Source organism: Botryllus schlosseri, chromosome 9 (assembly GCF_051294905.1).
Source record: "Botryllus schlosseri isolate E-star chromosome 9, Bs_hap1, whole genome shotgun sequence".
Taxonomy (NCBI): domain Eukaryota; kingdom Metazoa; phylum Chordata; class Ascidiacea; order Stolidobranchia; family Styelidae; genus Botryllus; species Botryllus schlosseri.
In genome coordinates this window covers 12,681,693-12,705,732 of record NC_137244.1, presented here as the reverse complement: position 1 = coordinate 12,705,732, position 24,040 = coordinate 12,681,693, and the positions used below count along the sequence as shown (strand labels likewise).

The 24,040-nt window shown below is 39.8% G+C and overlaps 1 protein-coding gene across 1 annotated transcript; it reads right to left on the bottom strand.

Annotated features, from left to right (window-relative positions):
• Positions 1-552: 552 nt before the first annotated feature.
• Positions 553-23,845, bottom strand: LOC145447278 (adenosine receptor A3-like). The gene is made up of 7 exons (XM_080325696.1): positions 21,410-23,845; positions 18,324-18,496; positions 16,492-16,639; positions 12,798-12,931; positions 6,028-6,214; positions 4,550-4,652; positions 553-1,667 (listed from the first exon to the last, which is right to left on the bottom strand). Exons 1-7 carry the CDS (start codon positions 21,885-21,887, stop codon positions 1,526-1,528), a joined length of 1,365 nt encoding a protein of 454 aa, XP_080181822.1. The 5' UTR covers positions 21,888-23,845; the 3' UTR covers positions 553-1,525.
• Between the last annotated feature and the right edge of the window lie 195 nt (positions 23,846-24,040).

The window sequence follows — 24,040 nt, the reverse complement described above, 5'->3', positions numbered from 1 at the left end:
CACCTCACTCAGCTCTACCGGTAAATCTGATGACGTGAGCAGTGAGGGGATAAAAAAAATGATAGCAAAATATATGCAATTCTTGATCATATTGACCGATTTAGACATGAATTATATAAATTTTTCGCGCTTCGCGCGTTTACGGTCCTGGTGGCGAATGAAGGCTCAGAATAAATCTGAAGTGGGGAATGAAGGCAAAAAGGTTGGGAACCACTGGTCTAATGGTTATGCGTCTGGCTTTTCGATCGGCAGAGGTCGTGGGTTCGATCCCCGGCCGGGTCATACCAAATACTCGAAAATTGGTATCCGCAGCTATCCTGCTAGGCGCTCAGCAATCACGGATAGCATGGAGGAGAAAAAACGGGGGCGCAGACTAGATGACCTCACGGCCGTATCGCAACTCCGTCGTCAAAGCATCTCGATGGTGCAGGCGAAAAAGAAAATCAGATCTGTCTCTCTCTCCCTGTCTTCGCAAGCAAGCAATATCAAGTTACGCGGGAATTTTCACTTGGATACATGTATATGGTACAAGTAGGCTATACAATAGCTGAATTTGAAGCACAGCATAAATTTGTTTACAGATTTGAAGGCGTAATATATTATTATCAACAATGCAAGAATCGCTGCTCATCACGTTACAGCTCCATCATTACAACTCCATTTCAGCCTATTATGATTCATTTAAAACCCAGCCTTGCAGAAAGCAATAAATTGTCGTTGGCGAGAAAGGCGCGACTGAGAATTGTTATTACCGAATAAACATTACTGGTCGAGAGTACTTCCCTGTTCTGAAACATTCATTCGCATTAGAAACGGTTACATTTAGATCACTGGCGACACGCAATATATATTGGTTGTGTCATCCCTGTAATAAATGTAGAGGAATGGTGCAAAAGGCCTTAGCTGCTGAGAAATAACGCCCTATTCCCTATACATGCACAAACAGTAGAGCGTGTTATTTTAAGCAAAATTCTCGAACATCAGTGCCATTTTCGACGACGGAGGGTGATCTCAGTTTCACATTTATTTTCCTTTGACACTGCCACTGTGACACATCGAGTGAGGAATTTGAAGGAATTTCGATCACAGAGCTTGAGATTCCAGAAACTTTCATTTATTCCACTAAAACGTTCACATGCTAACAAGGCTTGTTTGCGAAAAAAACTTCCGATTTATCGAGTGTCGCATGTGGGCGTTCGCGACAATCCCACATGTGTACATTTTATGTGTCAAATCTCAGTATGAATCTCGTTCTCGGTGATGTCTTTCGCAGCTATGTCATTTATTGGTAATGTCCATATTCGGTATTATATTTTCCCGGTACTGTCCATTCTCATTCCTGACTATCCTGGGGATAGTATTTTCGCTACTGTCATGTAACCAGTCATTACGTCGTCATACATTTCAGTCCACCGGAAATCAGTCGAATATTCTGCAAGATTCGAATCAGATGCGGGTCAGGAATTGCGTGTAATACAATTTATGCCTTCGATTTAATAATCAGGTTCTTGTCGGCGATTGAAATTTAGTGCGCCGTTGAACGCAAAATCGATGTCGTCACTTCTTCGCTCTGCGGACTTTCTTTGGAGCATTTACCACACAAAAGTTTCCAGGCAGCTTTACGAAATTTCTCATCTCTGATATTGTAAATGACCCCGTTCGCCAAGCTACAAATTAGGACAATGGTTAATTCATAATATAAGATAACTATGCTTACACCAGAGGTGGTCAAAGCAGTCAAGAAAAATACATCAAGTGAAAGTAGAATTAGCTGGCTTCAAATTTCCTCAAATAAGATCAGTAGTTATTAGAAGCAGTCATCCAGCGCCCGTTTCCGATACTGTCATGTGTCTCCATCGCATTATAAAGCCCGTGGTTGCGGCGAACAGCAATACGGAGTTGTATCACATACTGCATTACCGACTCGCGCGATTGGTGTACATTATCCAAAAATATTTTAGCTCGTAAAATTGGCCTGCAATTTACTTCGGAAAAAAAGAAGCAACGCTGCACTTTTTTAAACTTCAACATGTATGTGATCCGAACAAATTAACTGTGACAAATTAGAAGAACTCTATGTACTGACACAGTGTATAAAGAGACATACAATTACACTTTAAATGGGAAAATATATTTCACGTATTTCACAGAAAGCTTCTACGCTACTCTGCTAAAACAAGGTCTAACGTTCAAAAGTTAAGTACCCTTTTTTTAAATTTGGACACGCCCTGTGCTGCTAGGCTACCATAACATATTCAGAGGTCAGATTACGATATGGTAGTTCCCAGAGGTGGTCAGTTACGAAGTACTTCTACTTTTTCGAAGTACTCAAGTAGTTTTCCTCTACTTCTGGTACTTACTCAAGTAGATCGTTTTTCGCTACTTCAACTTCTACTTCGTAATATATTTTGAACTACTAACTTACTTATCGCTATTTTCAGTTTGTCAAGTAGAAGTCGTTTAATCCCCAAATAAGAAAGATAGCCTGAGTAATTTCGGGGCTGTTTTCACGGAGTACCAACATTTAATTTCCATAAAAGTCACGTAATACCCAGAATTTTCGTTGCGTTTCGCGCACAGTAGATATGGAGTGACAAATATTTGTTTTAACGAAAGTATCGCTGAATATAATTTAGATACCGGGTTGCGTGGTTCCGTTCACATCGCATTGTCGCCTATACCAAATATTTCATCACAATAAGTATAGCCCCCCATATAGTGCGAAACTGTCGTTTCGCAATCTAACAATAACCTATTATACCTATTATACCCAGCCCATGACGTGTCCTAATCTGGAAAAGTGGACTTTGACTTTTTTTAAACGTTAGACCTGTTTTAGCAGACCACCGGTGAAACTTTCTGGAAAAAAGACATGAAATATATTTCCCGCTTTTTAGAAGCAGCATTTGTATTTTTCTTTCAATTATAGTTTCTCTTCTTTTGTCTGGAAAACATACATGTTGAAGTATAAAAGCAAGTGTAGTAATGCCTCATGTTTTCCGAAAATAAAGCTATAGACTATATGCCATTTTTACGATTCGCCATATTTTTAATTAACATATACTAATCGCGCAAAGTGTTGAAGCCGTATCCGACACAACAGTCTCCGTATTGCTCTTCGACGTAACTAGGGGCCTGATAGTATCGGGAAGGGCGCCATGCCATAATATTGTTTAAAACGGGGTGTTCAAGTAAACAAAGAATTAGTATTGCATTTCCATATCAATACTATCATTTACATCCCATGATGAGGACGAAAACTTATTCTGTCAAAAATTGACACCTCCTGGGATGCATCAATATCAATCAAGCTCGCTACACCTTCCGCATACCTCAATTTGCAGCTTTTGACAGTCCATGCGAACGAATTACGATCATTTTCACAACTACTTACTTACTTGAGTAGATTTAAAGTCAGTCAATTCTACTTCTACTTCAAGTAGTTTTAGGTTGCTTATGAAAGAAGTACTTCTACTCGTACTTGAGTAGATTTTTTCTTCGCTACTTCTACTTATACTTGAGTCGCTTTTTTGACTACTTTGACCACCTCTGGTAGTTCCACACATTTTGCTGGGCCAGATGAACTGTGATGAAATATGTTATATTGGCGACAATGCGGCATGAAAGGAGCCCGCGAGCTGAATTATATTGGCCGATACCTCCGTGAAAACATATGTATTACTCCAAATCCATTTCGCACGATGCACGACGAAAATACGGGACTTGACATAAATTTTTGCGAAAATTAATTTATAGTTGGTCTTCAATATACACCTCCAAGAAGCTCTTTAAATAGTTGGTCTTCCGGGAAAACAGCCTCTAAATTTCTCCATCTCTGTCTGTCTCACTGGAAGACAACTTCTACTTATCAAACTGCAAATAACGTAAAGGAAGTGAGTAAATCACGAAATAATATGATGTAGAAGTAGAAGTAGCAAAAAAATTGATTTACTTGAGTAAGTACTAGAAGTAGAGGAAAACTACTTGAGCACTTCGAAAACGTATAATTCGTTGCTGACCACCTCTGGCTTGTTTGCTAACGAGATTGCGATCACCACTGCATTACTTGTAGGAAGAAGGATAATTGATGATTCATTACAGTACACTCTTGTCGAAAAGAGTGTGTATTTCAACACGTGTACCATCACTGATATACGGGTGTGAATATTGATGTACAAAGTTCTTTTGAATCCCGTACAAGTTGCTGACGATTAGCCTTGGGTCATTTCAATATTATTATATTTGAGTTTGTGTATACCTTCGAGAGTCACATGTATATATGTAGAAGTTTACGGCAATACTTCTACTACTACTTGAGTAGCAACACCGACTACTCCAAAATCTCTACTTATTCATTAATCGAAAACCAACTTAACGACAACAATTGAAGCATGAAATATGAAAACGACAAACGAGCAAACTTTTTCTGAAAAGACATGCAGTGTAACAAAACTCCTTTACGAGGCAGTACCTTCAAGTTTTCGGAAGGGAGATGGTGCGTTTAGACGTTTTAGTAGGTATTTTATCATTTAATGTTTAACCCACTCACTTGTTAAGCAGGCCGATGTAATAAGTAGCGACATAGTATCCTTCGAATTTGTTGCAATCCAGCAAGCCAGCGGCGAATAAGATTATTACAATGATGAAAGGCACTGTAAATGTAATATAATATAGTCGTATATGACATATGCCTACTTAGCACTAAATGTTGAGCACAGAGTTACCGTGGATTGGGCGTAATTGCGTTGTCATATCCGCCTATGCGCGATTCCACATACTGTATAGAATACTGAGTCATACAGTACGTTCCGTGCATGACTAGAAACATATTGGAGCCTCATTGACTTTATTGCCGTAGAGAAGGGGTGGCAACCTTTTTGCTATTCATGGCCGCATTTTGAATACTCATGTAGCCTACAGCCGCATTCCAGGGCATTGTTGTAATGAAGTAACTGGACGCCAAATATCCATGGTAAACTGCCCATGTCCGTTCCAGATGAACTCTGGACTAATCTACATTTGAATATCTGGTTAGCATACGCACCGAAATCGCGAGTGGTCATGTCATGAATAGTGACAGGAATTCGTTATGATTTTCAGATTCACGAATGAATTTCGTCACCAATATTAGTAGTTTCACATATTATTATCAAATATTTATCCTGTCTCAGCCAATGTTCCCTCTAATATTTGAGGAGTCTGCGCACACTCACCAACTTACTGCGCAGACCCTTGGACAACAGTGCGTAACGACTAAAAAAAAGGTCATCACTTCGGATTTTTTGTGCGCAGCTTAGATTTTCTGTGCGCAGAGACCGTGTCAGCACTGCGCATTGCGCACGTGCGCAGCTTAGAGGGAACATTGGTCTCAGCCCATGTGATAAGATTCACCGGTAGGGATGATGGACGGCGCGTTTTCGAGAATTCATGCCAAGTTATATATGATGATGCATCTTCGGGTGGCTCAAATGTTATCAGTCATGTCATTAGTTGCTTGCTGTTATCTCTTGACCTCCCACCACGATTGTTGGCATAGCGGAAATACATTGGAATCACCTAAACGCACGAAAAATAAATTTCTTTCGTGAGGAGCACACGATTCCAAGTTGGTATTTTTATGAGGCGCATAATTTTTCTCTGCCCTTCGCATCTGTACTGTGGAGCTCAGGTCGCAAAGGGCGCTACGATATTGAAATCGAATAATTGAGTTGCGTTGAATCGCGCGCAGCGCGAAGAAAATTTAAAGGTTCATTAAAATCTCTCAAAAATTTGGAAATCAATTCGTAAATTAAATTTGTATGTCGTCAGCCTCCAGTACATACTAATTGAATTACGTGTCGACCGCCGCATAGATTTCCTTCTACAGCCGCAGGTTGGCCACCCCTGCCACAGAGGCACATTTATTCGTTCCATTATAATCAACGACAGACACCAACAGAATTCCGATTTAATTCCTACATTCAATCGAAGATCTAATAGTATTGGGCCCCATATAGACTCGACATTAAAGAAATATGTTGGTCTTACGCAAAGTCACCGTGAACACCGTTATCATCAATGAGAGGGTTACGAAGACTGGGATATCTCGTCGAACGTCATTTTTTCTGGGGCCCTGTTGAGTGAAGCAATTCTGTTTGTGGTCGCTGCTGAACCTCTTTCTTGTTTTCCTCATCTTTTGAGATATGTCAATAGCAGTCGCTATACAGAAACAAACCTACAAAGAGTAATAGATTAGTGTAGAAATGCGTTGGGGATATTTTCAGTCTTCCGGCTCTAGTAACGCATACCAATTACCCAACCATGTCGAAACGGCGGGTGTCTTCATTTTGTAAATTGACGCTAATGAAAAGCTAATGAAGCTAATGAAGCTAATGAAGCTAATTGAAAGCTAATGAAGATAATGAAAAGCTACCGAGGATAATGAAAAGCTAATGGAGCTAATGAAAAGCTAATGAAACAAATGAAAAGCTATTGAAGCTAATGAAAAAAGCTAATGAAGTTATTGAAACAATTTGATGACAAAAAAGGAAGCTAATGAAAAGCTACTGAAGCTAATGAAACTTCAAATATTGTGCACAATTTGCGACTTTCCCCGTGCGGCATTCAAATTGGGCCGGCAGACTTATACAAACTACTGGATTTTCTAAAAGACAACTAGAACTAGAACCACTCATTATTTTTAAACTCGCAACTAGAACTAAAACTGAAACTACTTAAAAAATTGATGGGTAGTTTGTACAAGTCTGTGGGTCGGGCGTTCATATCTGACGATTGTGATACATGCGCGTTTGTTGATTGACGCTGAATTGGGATCTCTGAAACAATATCTGACGTCAATGTGAATCAAGTATTTGGATCAGAGGTTCTCAAACTTTTTTAGACACGCCAACTTTATGATAAGAAAAATACATGTGTTGTACCTATATATGATTATGAAAATGCTGCTACTTTATCGTTCCCAATGACTATGATCAATTATATTTGGAACCACCACATATGCGAAGCTAATGAAAGAATAAATTCTAGAACTGGTCTAATTAAGCAATGGAGGGTGAATAGATTTTGTCAAGAGAAAGCAACGTTTTCATTGGCACAATATTCAACCAAATACCGGCGATTGATGGCGATGAGCGTCAGCGAAATATTTTGATGTATGGTGGTTCCAAATATAATTGATTATAGTCATTGGGAACAACAAAGTAGCAGCATTTTTAGAGTCATATATGAGTATATCACAACTCACGAGTATATTTTCAATAATGTCGCGAACCGGAAAGGATGGTGGAAAGATATTACCGGAAGCATAGTTTATCCAAATACTTGATTGGCATTGACGTCGGATACGATTTCAATGCTACCAACTCAGCGGCAATCAAAAAACGCGCATGTATCACGGTCGTTAGCTTTTCATTAGCTTCCTTTTTATTAGCTTGTTTCCTCAGCTTTTCATCAGCTTCATTAGCTTTTAATTAGCTTCATTAGCTTTCCATTAGCTTCGTTAGCTTTTTATTAGCTTGTTTCATTAGCTTCATTAGCTTCAATGTACAAAATAATGACAACCGAAACGGCTGTGTACGGTCCCGGTGGTAATCTATAAATGTAGGCTACACTATATAGCAGAAATAGCTTGGTCCCATAAGTGGACACCAGTGGATACAGCAAATCGGATATTCTAAAGCAGTGATTCTCAACCTTTTTCACCTCGCGGGCCGGTAAAATTTCAAAAAATGTCTGGTGGACCGGTGAACTTTGAAAATTGAAATGAAGCCAAAAGGTAAAGTATGCAACCGTTTTTTGCAATTATATGGTGCTAGGGAGTGACATTTAGAGGGTTTTGATCGTAATTGATTATCTTCATGATGGCATCCATGTGATTTTATGATGGTCAGTCTGCAGAGTCGAGGTAAAATTGCCTTATCCAGATGAACGTGCTACCGCCGAGAGTAGTTTACAGTCTTTTGCATCGAAGACCGTGGGTTTAACCGACCCCGCCAACTCGAACCAAAGCACCTTGTCGTGCTACCTTGCTCATTGCCTACTGCCACCAGACGCATAGGCTACTATGGCAACTACGAATACAATGCTTCCGCAAGAAAAAACCTTGCAGCAAACTATACCGGCCGTCCGAAAATCCGGGCCGCAAAAGCACTTTGTTAGCCCACCCCCAAAAACGTTGATCTTGGGCCCCACAGGGCGATAATCCCAACTTCCGGGGCTTCGCCCCCAGACCCTACAGTTGCGTGGATGTTTTCACCTGTACCTACTTGTGAGCACAATCATTCTACTCAGTGTAAGCAGAGAGTTTATCCAGCTTAATTGCGCCAATAGCGAAAATTATTGATCATTCATGATTGAATCGGTTTTCTCGCTGCCGAATTTTTGGCACACCTTTCGGAGTCCCATGTTAGCCTAAACTTCATTATGGGTTGATACGTCGTGGCATGGTAATGGCTGACGCCGAAATGCCTATTTCTATAAACCATGCGTATTTCTCGGAGAAGGGCACCTAATATAAGCAAGACATTCAGTGATACTAAATCGCGCAAAGCGCGAAAAGAAATCGAAAAATGTTGGGAAAAGTTTCAAAAAAATACACTATGATTTATATTCATTTGCAAAATAATTTTGGGCTCTTTTCAATCGGCCCCTCTCCAATTGGGTTTGGGTGCCCCAGTTACGGTCCTGCATAAAATGAATCAATCGAAAACGAATGATCACGCAGACTGCGCTGTTTAGCGACGAGTCAGCTCGTATCTGCTCTGTACTTCTCGCTCACATGTCGTCAAATGACATGTCTTGAACTTTAGGTCAAATTGAATATGTTTCCAGTCCTAGTGTTACCTCATGAAGTTCTGAATTATTTTAAAAGTTGATGTTTTATTTATTTTATCAATGGACGAGCCTTCAACATTGCATCTTGAAATCAAGGTATAAAATTGTAATATGCCTGGCGGACCGGCCGGAATGTCGTCGCGGACCGGCACCGGTCCGCGGACCGGCAGTTGAGAACCACTGTTCTAAAGCCTCCGGATAGACTTTGAAAGTTTTGGAGCCAACCTCTGGCTTGGTATTGCTCAACAGACAGATTGCAAAATATTGGCTGGATTCACAACTGATATGTTTATTTTCTTTAGAACAGGGAGTGGGCAATTATTTTTCTCCGCGGACCAAATGAGAAGTAGAAAATACGTTAGCGGGCCGAGCGAAATTTTTTAGCCATATTCTGCAGCGTATTTTAATTTTATTTCTAAATAACATTGTTAATAAATGCTGCTCTGTGAAAGTGTTGATGTTAGGTAATGAGAAACTGACGGTTAATCAAAACTTTTGCCGTCAAGTTTCGAAAAAATGTTAAACATAATACACTTTCAACTCTCTTTAAACCCGTATACACGTAATACTATTAAGACACTAGCAAAGTGATAGTGAAAGATTTCACCCCCCCCCCCCCCCCCTTATAATGATATCACAAATATTAAAAAGAGCAACCAGAATGCTAGCAATCCCATCGGATAGTTTGATGAAATGGAATGTGATGGCTGTTCATGAGAGAATTCTGAATAATCAAAGTCAGACAATACACAGGGCATCAACTATGTGGGGGTGGATAAATAGCGCGTTGCGCGAAAAATGTTTTCAATTAACTTCGGTTTCAGCTTTTTCGGCTTCCTTTTTTGACATGCCCGTTCATCCTTTATGGGTGATAGATTTGATGAGTCATATAGTAATCGCGAGCACAGATCGACTTGTTTTGCGAATTAGAGATTTAGAAACGTATCACGAAACAATTTGAAACACAGGCGGTATAATGCGTTATGTGACAATGGCAACAAAGAAATTTTGAACTATATGGAAAGAGTGATTTCTTGCGCTACTAATACTTTGCTACATTGACTTTATTTTGAATCTGCATTAAGCATGCGATGTATACGTGGGCAGCGCAATCGTGGCGTATTAATTGAAAAGATTTAAAGTAAACGCATTTCCTGTCCAGCGGATACAGCCTATGGTTTTAGTCCACGCGACATCATTCAAAAGGCAGGTTTTATGTTTTGAATTCCAAGCATCTTCTCGCGGGCCGCATATGGCCCGCGAGCCTCACTTTGCCCAGGTTTGGTTTAGAGCAGTTGTTCTTAACCTTCTGCTTGCGGACCAGCAAACTTTGTTGACGCGTGTACTTTCAAAAATCAAAATCAGTCCGGAATGTAATTACGGCAAAAGTATGCAACTCAACACAAACCGGAGCTTTACGAGAAATATTCTGCTGTCTTTTTGATACAGCACCTATTTAGCGTGATTCTATTGCGGTTGATGCAAAGAAAAGTGTTGTTAAAACACTTGCTGGATTTTAACTGATTGGTTCGCATGAACGAAATGCGACCTTGCTGTTTACCTTGTTTTAACAGACTCTCAAATATCGTTACATCGCACTGTCAACTTTAGTGTATTTTCGTTTTAAAAGATTTCTCACCTTTCACATATTACATGCAAATCGTTTAGGACCAATAATTTATGAAAGTTAAAGAAAGTATGTAAGCAGTCTGGTACAACACTTGATGCATTGTTATTTGGCATACGTCGAAAGAAAACCATGAAATCTATATCACGGCAAAAAGCGTTCTAAATTTATGAATCAGTTTGAAATACGTTTTTTTTCTTCTATTAATAATGGACAATCCTTCAACCTTCCTTATCATTTTGCAATTTGGAAAAATTTGAAATTGTTTGATGTCTGGTCCGGCAGTTGACGAGGACCGACGGCCTTCTTGCATGTGATTCCATACGTCTGTATAGTATACTCTAAGTATTATATATATTTATAGTATAGGAATACTTATAAATTACATATAGAAGCATGTGAACTGCGCAGATAGAAACAAATGAATCTGTAGCTGAAGAGTCAACTATATGATCATTTAACTTGCGTTCGTATCATTCTGCCGATGCTGTGTGGTTTATATAACAACTATACGTTGTTTTGACGCAAAAGACATAGCCTACCTATATATCTTTGCTTCTTATGTTTTACCTATAAGAATACCCTTTTGTCCAGACGGTGAAGACACTTGAAGATTGCTTTCATTACTTATACAACAGCAACTTGAAAACGTTTCAGATGCGTGTTTCATCTAGAGTTAGCGACACACAGAAGGAGCAAAACCTTATTCACAAAGTAAACTTGAGGTGTCAAACTCAACTTGGGTGAAGGGCCGGATTCAAGCCATTTGATTGACTGCGGGCCTTTCGTCTCTGGCTATACGTTAATGCAAGAATATATCATGCCAACATATCCTACAGAGATCACAGATGCTGTTATTCATTTTACCATATTTTAGGGGGTAAAAATTAGGGATAGTGCGAACCCGTGAAAGGTTTCGGTTTGTGTGAACGCGAAATTGATGAAGGTTCTGTGTAAATACAAACACAAATCTATAACGTCACGTGACGTGACGTCATATTGCTAATTCCACCCCTACATTTCCGTAAAGTAATATATTAATGTACGTGATAACTGCTGACGACTGAGGTCGCATTATGCCTGGGGTTGCATTTAAAACAAAAATCAATTTAAAGCAAACATGTTTAATACAATGCCCTTGTTTAAAACATGTTTTTATTGTTTGTTTTTTTGTTTTTTAGCCATGACGTCACGAATATTTAATTGTCACGTCACCATGGATTGACATTGACAATTGGAAATGTATGGTAAATATGGCTCCTTCGACGAAAAGGGCTTCTAATCACTGTCATAAACAGACCAAAAATATCTTTAACCAGGACTACATCGTTATGCAACATTTTTACGGTCGGCGGTCATCATCATCAGAACACCCATTCCGTACCAATGTTCTATATCTACTTGCAAAAACTGTGGCATCGACGACGATTTCGAGGGTTCCAGCCTATCCACATCGTACACGTCGACTATTTTGGTGCAAATCGTCCGTAGGCTCACACTGCATGTTTTTTCGGACGTATTTACACAATAATGGCATAATTAGACAACGTTTGAAAAAAGGCATTTGTTTACACACTGTTTAAAACATGTTTCAAACAAACGTTTTAAAATATCGTTTGTTTTATATGCAATCCTAATTATGCAAAAATGCTGAAGTACATGGTGGCTTTCGAAACGCTGCCTATTGTATCTACTGGAACAATCAAACGCTAATGCGGTCTTCCGTCGCTTTGCCAACAATTTCAACGCGGACTCGGCTAGACCGGACAGATGTATTCAGAGTAAAACACCGGTTTCTATACTTGCGCCAGATATTATCTCAAAAACCAGTTATACAGTAGTCAACACCCCAATCGGACGAATTTGGTTTTTATGATAAAATAAGGATATCAAATCAAGATAGACTTTTTACATTAGACATCGATGCATTCTATATATCAATTTTGTTGATGTAAATAATTGATTGGTTGGCTTCGACTAAGCACAATCCGTTGACTTCCTACATGTAGTGTGTTTCGTTCTTGCTATTGTGTGATTGCGTGCAAAGCTCACAGCAGAGAGTAACTAAAGATTCGCAAACGCAAAGCTCAACCAAAGACGTTATAATGACGTGAAAAATTGTATTAAATAAAAAGATTCACAGTGCAGAACCTACCTAGAACCTCCAAATTTCTGAGGTTCGTACACAGAACGCGAACGCGAACCTCATGTACGCACCATCCCGAGTAAAAACCTGCGAATACGTTAGTTGTGGTCGGGTTTTCGGTTCTTTCTATACAACCAACGTTGGCAGGTACAGTCTACCTCAGTCTGTTACGGATAAGCTACCACATATTACCGTAGTTGTATATGGAACAAGGATTGTAACAGCTCCGTATAGTGGTCCTCTCCACGTGGAATAAGATTGTAGAGTCATCATGTAAATAAGTAGAGGAGGTTGGAACTGGAAAGCGAAGTGTTCAGGAAAAGCAGCTGTATAACAATATATTTCGTTAAATGCGATATTTTTCAATCGAATTCTCGCTTCAATACATGAATACGCGCAATGCGATTCCTAAAAATACCTACGTCTCTAGCGATGTTAGGTAATCCAATATGGAGGGTACGAGCAATGCGTTCAAGTTCACTATATAGCCTCCCATGGGCACATGTGCAGTGGCTCCCAATTTTTTAGTCCTCAACCTAATTTCAGATTTGATAATGTTCCGCAACCCACCTATAAATTAGGTGAGCTGATTACAAAACAAGGTCAGCACCTTTATCCAGATCTACTCTCGCTCCATTTGAGAAGCTGATTGAAAGGTCCATGTACAACCGCGCGACCCCTATTGAGTAGGCAAACGACCCCCGGGCAGTCCCGTCAATGTCAAAATAAAATCGCCCGTATGATTACAGATTGTAGCTATAGATTTATTTACGTATTTATTAGGTGTTCTACTTATGCGTGAGCGCTAAAACGTTTTTTCGCACGTATATTCAACTTAATATTCGTTATCTGATGTCGAATCAATTTGTGGTTCAAACAGCTAGCAAAATATAATGACTTTGGATCAACCCGCATACTTCGAAAATTAAATTTGACTAGAATTGTGACTTGACTCGTGACTTGACTTTACTTGACCGGTGTCAAAATGTGCAATGACTCTAGATCAGGACTCTTCAATCGGGTGTATCGTACACCCAAGGGTGCACCAAAATTTTAAAAGGGTGTACCACTCACATGGGGTGTACTGGGGTGTACCAGATCCGCATTTACATGGACCAATGACTAGCTATTACAATAAATAGGCAAGTTTATGCTTCAGAACATGTTGACCAGATGTGCAATATATCGTACAATGTTCTTGTTCATATCAGCTGCAGGATTGAGTTGACATATGTTCAGCTTGCGATATCTGTCTATAATGATTCTTGAGGAAACTTCCGCGAGAGCTCAGACATTTTGTATTGGTACTTCCTGTAGGATGCTTATAATCAGCGCAGCGTAAAAATTGCAGGGGTCTCAGAGGTCGGGTTTCAGAATCACTGTGCTACATGGTGGTCCAGCAACCTCGATCCCTGATGAGTATTTAGCATTTCAAATCCGTTACAGCCTTGCTCATCCTTATTTCAACAGGCCAGAGGTGGCCAACCTGCAGATGCACGGTCGCATGCAGCCGTAAAACCATAATTATGCGGCCATCTATACATATGATTAAATTAGCGCGTGTTGGCGGCCCTCAACGTGCAATTTGAATTAACGAATTGGTTCACAAATCTTTGAATGATTTCGATTAAACTTGAAAATTCTATTCACGCTTGGTGCAATAAAGGGTGACTTGACTTTTTCGTATTCAACATAATAATGCAATCTGAGCCCACCGTACAAATGAGAACCGTAGAGGAAAGTGATGCACCCCAAGGCGGAATTGTGTTTGTCGCACGAATGAAGGTTTTTCTAGTACGTTTGAGCGATTCCATGATATATTTTGACTCTGCCTACAATCCTGATGGGAGGTCAAAATAAAACAACATGCAACAACGTGAATAATAAAAACCGTAAGATGCATCATCATTAATTTTGTGTTCCGTGAGCTCTACCGGTCATTGTGTTGACTGCTCAGTTTCCAGTTAAAGTTTTGTTAAACCCACTGTTATAACTCTGTTTGGTGATATCGGATGGTTCGCATTTATAATATCCGAATTGACGTCACTTTTAATAGTTTTGGTCGCATTTTCAAGTACCAGTATACCAATGGACGAAGCCCAAATAGGGTGGTTACTTTACTATTCTTCGAAATTACAATGAAATGTCGGTCTTGGCTGTCTGAGTCTACAGTCATATGACTTGGTTCGAGTCATGCGCAATGACCGAATCCAAGTCGAATCAATACACATATTGACTCGAGTCGAGTCATTTCCGTATTTCGAGAAAATGACTCGAGTCAAGTCGAGTCATCAGAAAATCGTGACTCGAGTCATCACAACCCTGGTGTTTCCTTCTTGCTATTGTGTAAGTGTGATTGTGGGCGAAGAAACAGAAATCTGAATATTTCGGGAAAAATATTCTAACAGAGCAATTAAGTTCTGAAATTGGCTAGGTCCGTTTCATGCTGCCAGCGTCATGCGGAGAGTGGGGCGAAGTTGAAATGCATAAAATTTCTACCAAGCAATGACTTTACAAATTGTGATATATGAAAAAGGTTCACAGGTCAGAACCTACCAAGGTTCGTTTGCGAACACGAACCTCCAAATTTCTGAGATTCGCACACCGAACGCGAACGTGAGCTTCGCGTTTACACCTTCCCTCTAAAACCGGAAGATGAACAACTTCGATGTAGACAACATTGTCGGTATGAAACAATTGGGTGTGTCACAAGCAACATACGCTGAAATTCAGTGCTGCCAGCCAACAACTGTTGGTTAATCGTTCATTCTCCATTCTCGCCAAGTCACTTCTCAAGAACAGACACTATGTTCGATTTCCATTCTATCTCCATCTAGTCTAGTGTTTTTTTGTGAACTGGTAACATTTCAATAAATGATTGATTGACTGACTGACTGATTTATATGCATACAGCAGTCTTCAATGGTTACAACGTGTATTCGAGGATTTTCCCCAGCTTGTATTACACAACAGCAATTTCTTGACGATATCATGTGCAAAAGGCATATTTATCAGCTCACCCCAGAACTTGATTCGTATTTTGAACGGTGGAAACAATCGCGGGCGCTCGGCGCTAATGAAAACGAGGTAACAGTTCTCATAAAGATATATGACCCGATAGTAGAACTATGATTCTATACTTCCATGAAATCTCGTTGCAATTTTCACAAAATTTATCCAATCTCAAAATTTATTGTTTCGCTTCGATCGAAGCATACCGACGATGTGTGGAATGTTTTTACAAATGCAGTCGCTATTCATGGGAAATGTGAGTACGTGCCTCGAGCACGTACTTTTTGATAGTATAAAGTCTCCCATATCCCATTGCCATCATGCTCGATAAAGGTTTTTGAACAAAATTGTCCGAGCTACATGTTGAATATGGCAATATACGGCTTATCGAAATCCGAGGTAGAGACTCCATTTCACTTTTGATAGTTAGAGTACAGTAGCCTACACATGATTTGAAGCGTTCGGACCGAATTAGTGAACTCATTTGAATATCCTTGTATTAGATAGCTACAAAATACAATTTTCAGTTTACTTCCTATCGTATCATGAAGAGTAAATCTGCTTTGTTTTGATCACATGTAATAATAAATTCAAGAACCGGATGCAGTATTCCCGCCATTTAACCTATCCAAATTCAATGTGAGCCCCCAGAATATAGGTCTATGGCACATTTTCAGTGATTTCCTACACAAAGCAATAAAACAAAATACAATACAATTTCAACCCTTAAAATATCGAGGCATCAGACCAAGAAAATTACTGAAGTGAGGCGCTGGATGAAAAAAGATTGAGAACCATTGCTTCATAATGATACACAGACGTTTAGTAATGCTCTCCACATCGACTTGGGTCAATATTGTATGCAGAAACTTACCAGGTGTGATGGCCAAAGCGATTGTGACAACCCACAAACCAAAAAGCATGTATATAAGAGATCGAGTTTTTCTCTTTCGGTGCCGGAAAGGCCATCTTATGGCGGAAAATCGTTCTACACTCAGAAACAGCAGGTGGTAAATGGAACCCTGAATAAAACCAGTAGCATGAAAAGATCATGTATAATTATCATAAACCATAATTTATCTAGGTTAGGGACTACATCATTACATTCATGTATTTGTAAGTATATATGAGCATCGCAAGGGCGTATAGTCAGAAAATAAAATTGTGCTGGGTCGAAAATTTGATGAGGTAAGATAACCCCTCTCCGTTTAAGATATGAACAAATGTAGTTTTGGGCCCTTATTGGGTGATTGACACAACTTTAGGGCGATCTTTAAACATATATATTCACGTACATACATAATGTTATGTTATTATAATAATGTTACAGAAAGCAAGCAGGTTGAGATCTCTAGTACGAAATATTTTCACCTAAACAATCCCCCAAGACAGCAAATGTCAAAATTTTCATAGGCCACATTATCCCAGAAACCTTGTTGCGTTCTCACTCTAGTCTCCATTAAGAACAAATTTATGACATTGACATGTCTACTAGTAGGCTAGTCCACGGCTTCCATAATTAACGCAACTATGGCGTGAGGAAACAATACCTGGCAGCACTGAGCATGACCATGCGTTGCGTCTCGCGAGTAGGGCTGGGCAAAATCGAGTACCTGAGTGATTCGATTCTGAATCACGTAATATGCTTCGAGTCGAGTCGAGTAATCGAGTATCACTCATTATGACGTCACAACAGGATGTACTATGTCGAATTCCAAATATGAACCTTTTGCCACCACAAAGAATGTAATGCCTGTTATCCATCACATTAAACATGCTTTGGTATTTTTTCGACCATACCGATTTCATTGCACTTCTTAACAAATTTGTCGGATGATCATGACTTCGGAAATGTGTTATTTCCAGTAACGTTCGTAGCTTTTTACTGTGTCTGGTATGCTGAAACACGGCCAATCAAGGTTTCACGGCTTCCTCAGTGGAAAATAGTATCAAAACTATAATTCTCGTCAGTAAATTAACTTTCAGTTGCGAGGAGCGTATAATTTCCGTACTCGAAAAAATCGTCTTTTACTACTCGACTCGAATCATTACAATTACTACTCGATTCAGATTCGAGTACTCGAATCATTTTGCCCAGCCCTACTCGCGAGTGCTCTGACTCTCATCGTTTTGAATGTCGTTAATGTTTTTATTGTTTTCTCGGTATTGTCCAATATCTATTATCGGTCGTGTCTTTCTCGGTAATGTTCATTCTCGGTATTGTACATTCTCGGTAATGTCCATTCTCGGTAATAGTATTCTCGGTATTGACCGGACACGTTCATGTTGTTGCTATTAACACTGGGTTCCTACGGTAATATATTTAACTTTTTCCTGATTATGCAATCACAGACATATTTGACTCATAACCTACTTGTGTGTTGATTATCGTGACGACCATGGAATAATCCATAAAATATCCGCATGTTGTAACTTTAGATATACTATGTATTCGATCATATCGCCGGTTATTCCTATCATTACTTATTTCATCATTGTTTGTTTCTTCCTTGCGAGTTGACATACGGCTGGATGTCGCTAGACTTGATGACCATTGACCATGCGAAGCAGCATGATGGTCCTATCACTGACACCCTACTCATCTCAGGTTCACCTGCGGCGATGAATAAATGCATTCAACAACCCATTTATTCCATGCCTGTACTATTGTGAACTCCAACACACGATTATATTTAAATGTCTCACCAGTACGGAAATATTTAGAAGAGCTCCGACAAATATTGCGACTGGCGAGTTGATTGTGTTACGCGGATGAGCCACAAACTCATTCAGCGTGACACTTGGTATCCACCCAATGGCGGGCAGTACTGTGAATAGCAATATCAATCCAACAATGCCGTCAGCCAGGGCCATCGATGCTGTAACGAAAAAGACATAGAGATTTCGGTGTGCAGAAATCAGATGAATAGAACCTATTCAGGGATAAAAAGACATATCGATGTGTCTATTTATCGTAATATTTGGTAAGGAAATATTCATGCAGAATCAATTTAAGTAAGCTCAATCGCTTATATTGCATATACGTCTCACCATATATGAAGCTTGGAGTAATCTTGTTTTTTCTGTTGAACAATGAATGCAATGAACGATGATAAATGAATTGAATTTTGGTGATCTTGCGCGGATCGGATCATGGGCGATTACCGCATCAATGTAATCGATTGCGATTGCGATTACGTCTGAATCACGCGATTGCGATTACAATGAAATCTCAGGGTAGTTGAATACAACAATACGATTACAAGGAAAATTACCCACGATTTTTTACGAATTTACTCTCTTTAATTTGAGCTTTGAACACATACTTGAAACCAATACATCGTTTTTCGATGAGACTGCATCATGAGAGCACCATATTGTTTAGACAAATATGACATCAATTGTCTATTTGGTCACTTTTCGGGCTGGGTTGCACTGTTGGGATGATTCGAAATGACTTTCCTCGAGTTAGACTCGAGTCTACCTTTTTCCCATGAGTTGGTTTGACTCGAGTCACTTCGCAAAAATAACTTGACCTGACTTGACTCGGCGCTTCAGAAATATGGATTGACTCGTGACTCGGAGCCAAATGTATACGAGTCAATTTAAAGTCATCAAGTAAACGGTGTCGCTTAAATCACTGTATTTTCTGCATGTTCGGATTGTTCGCGATACGCTGGTGTGACTTGTGAGAGCAGACTCGTACAAATTACTGGATTTTCAAAAAGCGCAACTAGAACTAGACCCAGAACTACTCAATTTTTTGAACTCGCAATCAGGACTAGAACTGGAACTACTCACTTTTCAATATCTGTGACTCAAGCTAGAACTACTTACTTTTCAAAATCCGCAACTAGAATTGGAACTAGAAGTACCCAATTTTCAAAATCCGCAACTACAACTAGAACTTCCCAAAAACCGTTTGCTAGTTGTCCGTCACCTAACTAAATGGGTAGTTTGTACATGTGTGGCAGCCAGTCATTCGCTGATCGTACGTTTCACTGATCCTCCATTGTAACATCACAAATACATTGATCGCAAACGAAATGATCTCGGCTTCCTCTGATGTACTGATGTACTACTACTACATTAATCTAATAACAATGTAGCTATGTTTCTTAGACGGCTCAGTTTATATTTATATTCTCACGGATGTATAGATGGGTAGTTTATTGTACCATATCAAATTGTTTCAACTTCTCCGGGCATCGTATTCGATCCTCTATTTTGGCTAACGTATTTTATTAGCAGTTCCACGGTTGCGTGAGTGATACAACGCCTTTTTGCATGTGTATTTAACTATGCATTCGTTATTTGATTCAAGATCGATGACCAATCAATGTGTCTTTCACACAGCTAGCAAAATGTAATGAAATTGAATCATCACTCATACTTCGAAAATTCCATTTGACTTGAATTGTGACTTGACTTGACTTTAGTCACCTTTAAAACGAGGGACTTGACTTGACTCGAGTTACATACGAAAATAGATTGACTTGACTTGACTCGAGTCGAAATGTGCAATCACTCCAGATGACTCGTGACTCGAAGGTAGTGACTTGATCCCAACACAGCTGGGTAGTACGATCTCCGAGTACCCAAATCCTGGTTGAGTATCTTTGGGAATGATTCGAGTCGAGCAATGAGAGCCCATTTTGGGGCATGACGCAAATATACGCCTTCACATCAGGAGTAATATTTTGTCAACAAAACATATAATTTCAAAACTTCATTTCCACCGCTGAATTCTCGAAACCGTGGTTAGCCGTATCTCAGCATCGAAACACATATTGCAATTTATGAATATGGTTGCGAATATTCATCGACATTTCTGTCGAGTAGTGATCAACCTCGAAATCGTCACAAAGCACTTCGAAACAGTCACCGCCCAAAAATAGGAAATTATTTTGGATGTCGTATAACTGCCAAACATTTTCCTCGTCTCCGCAAAAAGGTATACGTATGTGGACCGTTATTATTGCTGTCATTACGAGTTATTATGGAGTAATGGCGGTGAATCTGATCACGTGTGCTGAAAGAGGATTCAAAATATATGCAATCACTAATATAATTGACAAAATTCTGTCATGAGTTTTAAAATTTCTTCGCGTGCGGTGTGACAAAACAACACTGACACGGTGACCGTTGCATAACAACGAACTCTGAATTTCGAGCGTTCTGCGAACAATACCCCAAAGAAGTTTTCTTGAACACCCATGCAGCGCCCGAGACCAACGTTTTGAAGGGGCTGACGAAGTGCTGCTTCTTTCCGGCCGGTAGTATAATAAATTACTATTATGAGTAACGCTCCACTCATAAAGCTCCAAACACCATCGGAAATATCAAAGGCACCAACGATATTTCTTCCAAGTATTACTATTCTGTTCTAAGCGACGACATTAATGCATAATACCTATTTATACGCTTCCGATTGGAAAGCGTTTAGCAGTACGAGTGTGATATCTTGGTGTCCGCAACGAATTCACAAAATTCAGGTTGGCTCGATCACGAACTTATTGAATATTCGCAGCATTGATAATAGTTAGGTACTCCAAAACGGCAAATGCTTCTGTTTTTCAGCAGTCCGATTGATACCGACTCAAAATATATCACACATGTTTAGAGATCTTTTACCGCAACTTCTCGTTGGCGTTTTATCAGCCTGAATCCATAATGGAATCAATTCATCATCAGGTTTGAAACACGAGGGTACCTAACTAAATTAGAATGAGTAGCATTCATATTAACCCTGACCACTTTGAAAGATTCAACTTTTACAGAAATGGGTTTACCTTTTATAGCGTGATGCTGCGTTTTCATCCTCGGATTCGTTTTGACCAGTGCAAGTATCAGAGCATTGACACTTATGATGGCTGTCGCGAGAAAAGCGACAATCAATCCAAAAATCACAGCCGTCCAAAACTTGGTGCAAAAAGACAAATCTTCGCCAATTTCACACATCTCTTTTTCGAGAAAGAGGGGATAGCCACATAGCCGAGAAGTATTTGCAATATGCTCTTGAAAAGTGTAGTTAACGGTTGCATTTTTTATATTATTGCCGATAACATTGCTGCCATGCTCCATCTGTACATAAACGGGCGCTCCTGCGGACATGCGGGTTACGATATAATTATCAAAACTTCCACTGCCTTCGTCAGCCTCGGTTGAAACTGAGTTTTGAACAGGTGGGTTGTAGTTGATGTGGTCAACGTTTTCAAAACTTCCAGTACTTTCAGGAACCTCGGTTGAAACGGTTTCGTTGTCTTGCATCTCGCTATATCAGTCCTGCAACGTCGTAACCGTGGGTAGTGATCCCAATATGGAACACGATTTTTTTACGTTGATTGAACAATTTTCAATGTAGTCAAGTCGGTGATTGCTCACACTTCGTATAGCCGATATCCGCGGCGGCTCGTGAGAATATCGGGTGGTGAGGCAAGGGGTGCACGCGATGTTTTTATCTAGATGACGTCACAACTCACAATGATGTATTCCGGAGTCAAAGACTAGATGTTTCAGATCGCGGCCAATACACGCGCGCACACTCTCGCACTTAGCAATGAAGACTGTGGCATAACACATGCGGCTTACTGTCTCTGTAATTCTGCTGCGAAATTGATATTGGGAAAAATATTACCGAACACTGTTAGATGACATCATCGAGATGTAGAATACGCAATCTCATCTCCCATATCGGTATGGAACACCGTCAAAATCAATACAGACCAACAGCGAATTATGCGTAAAATATATTGAGGTATTGGTTGATCAAGTGATCAGCTGTTAGTCGACATCGGAAACGAAATAGCTATCGCACTTGACAATGCAGATTGTTAGCAAAATGGCTCGTGGGCTGTAAGTTCATGCACTGTAAAATCGACATTTGATAACGTAATATTAAATAATTATTACCATTACCATACTCGAACTTGAAAACGAAATTACTGCCCTAATCATTGAATGTCAACGTTGAGACTTGGCACATCGTTCGATAGTAAAATCAAGACATACAGTACAGAAGCTCATGACGAATCTAGGTATGGAGCATCGATGCAATAGAGACCAATGCCGACTTGAGCGTAAAATCTGTTAGCGATAAATGATGAGTCTGCTCTCACTCAACTTAGGAAACGAAATTACCACCCCAATAGCTCGGTGACAAACATAAAACTTGGCACAGCGTTCGATACTAAAATTAAGACATAACGTGACAAATATCATGACCGATCTCGGCATAGAACATCGTCAAAATCATAATGGAGATCAATACCGGCTGTTTGCGACGGATGACGGATCAGTACACACTCAACTACGGAAACGTAATTACTAATTACTACCCGCATCCTTGAGTAGCAACCCAGAAACTTGAAGCAGAGTTAAATACCACCATCGTGACATAACATACCAAGTTTCAAGAATTATCATGGTGCGAAACACCGTCAAAATCGACCTAATACCAGCAAAGGTCGACCGAACGCACAGGACGGTAACAGAGTTAAGACATAGATACCATTGTTACATTACACTGGCAGGGCAACTTTGCGATCTTGCTCGGTAATATTATGAATATAGAGAGTAAATCACCGTTTCTTTATTGTGAGCGGCTTTGAAATAACTGACAGGGAAAGCGTGTTATGAGCGCTACCGTGGCATGCCCCGGTTCTAGGCATTTACAAAGCGAAAATAGAGAAAATAATTCGATTGTCGCAGAGACTTCGGTATATATAAGCATTTGCAAGCGGAAACACAAGAAGAATGCGATTTTCCCAGTGATTTCGTTATATATTGATTGTTGTGCGTCCATAAATCGTAAATCATTTGTGGGGCAATGCCGCAGTTGCCGTGTAGGACGAACCTCCACTGCTATTCATCCATATAGCTCGGCGGCGGCCAACCCGCGGCCCGCGGGCCAAATGAGGTCAGCGAGAGGAATTTGAGTGGCCTGCGAGAAGAATTCTCGACATTAGATAAAATATCGTATAATATATTACCCATGTAATTTAGTGTGAACTTGCAGGGCCAATTAAAAATTTGAATCGCCTGACTGCAAAAGTTAGGATATTGATGACTCAGATATCAGTTCCGACGTATTGGCGTATACCTCAGGGTCCAGTCACATTTTCGTAGATCTTCCTATATGACCATATAGCAAAATAATTCGTGGCAGATTTATTTGACTTGATATTTTTCTCAAAACTTAGCGCGATTTATTGTCAGTCATTTTGTTGCTTTTATTTATTTATTTATTATAATCACACAACAACGACAGTGGCGCTTATCTCCTCTTTTAGGCCTTGTGCGCCACGACAATGCATTCGTAAAGTTCAGTTTCTTTGCTTTTGTATACTCAGGACGACTTTCATGCTCGCGCACATCCACTTTCCCATTCGCTCTCGCTTTCGTGCGTCCTCTTGCTGGTCTCT

Bases quoted from the DNA above. Each gene is read 5' to 3' on its own strand.
- LOC145447278 (XM_080325696.1), bottom strand. From the start codon at position 21,887: ATGCAAGACAACGAAACCGTTTCAACCGAGGTTCCTGAAAGTACTGGA. The intron at 16,640-18,323 runs GTGAGACATTTA...GGTTTTATTCAG, and splicing joins TTCTAAATATTTCCGTACTG to GGTTCCATTTACCACCTGCT. The intron at 12,932-16,491 runs GTAAGTTTCTGC...ATTGTTATACAG, and splicing joins CGCTTTGGCCATCACACCTG to CTGCTTTTCCTGAACACTTC.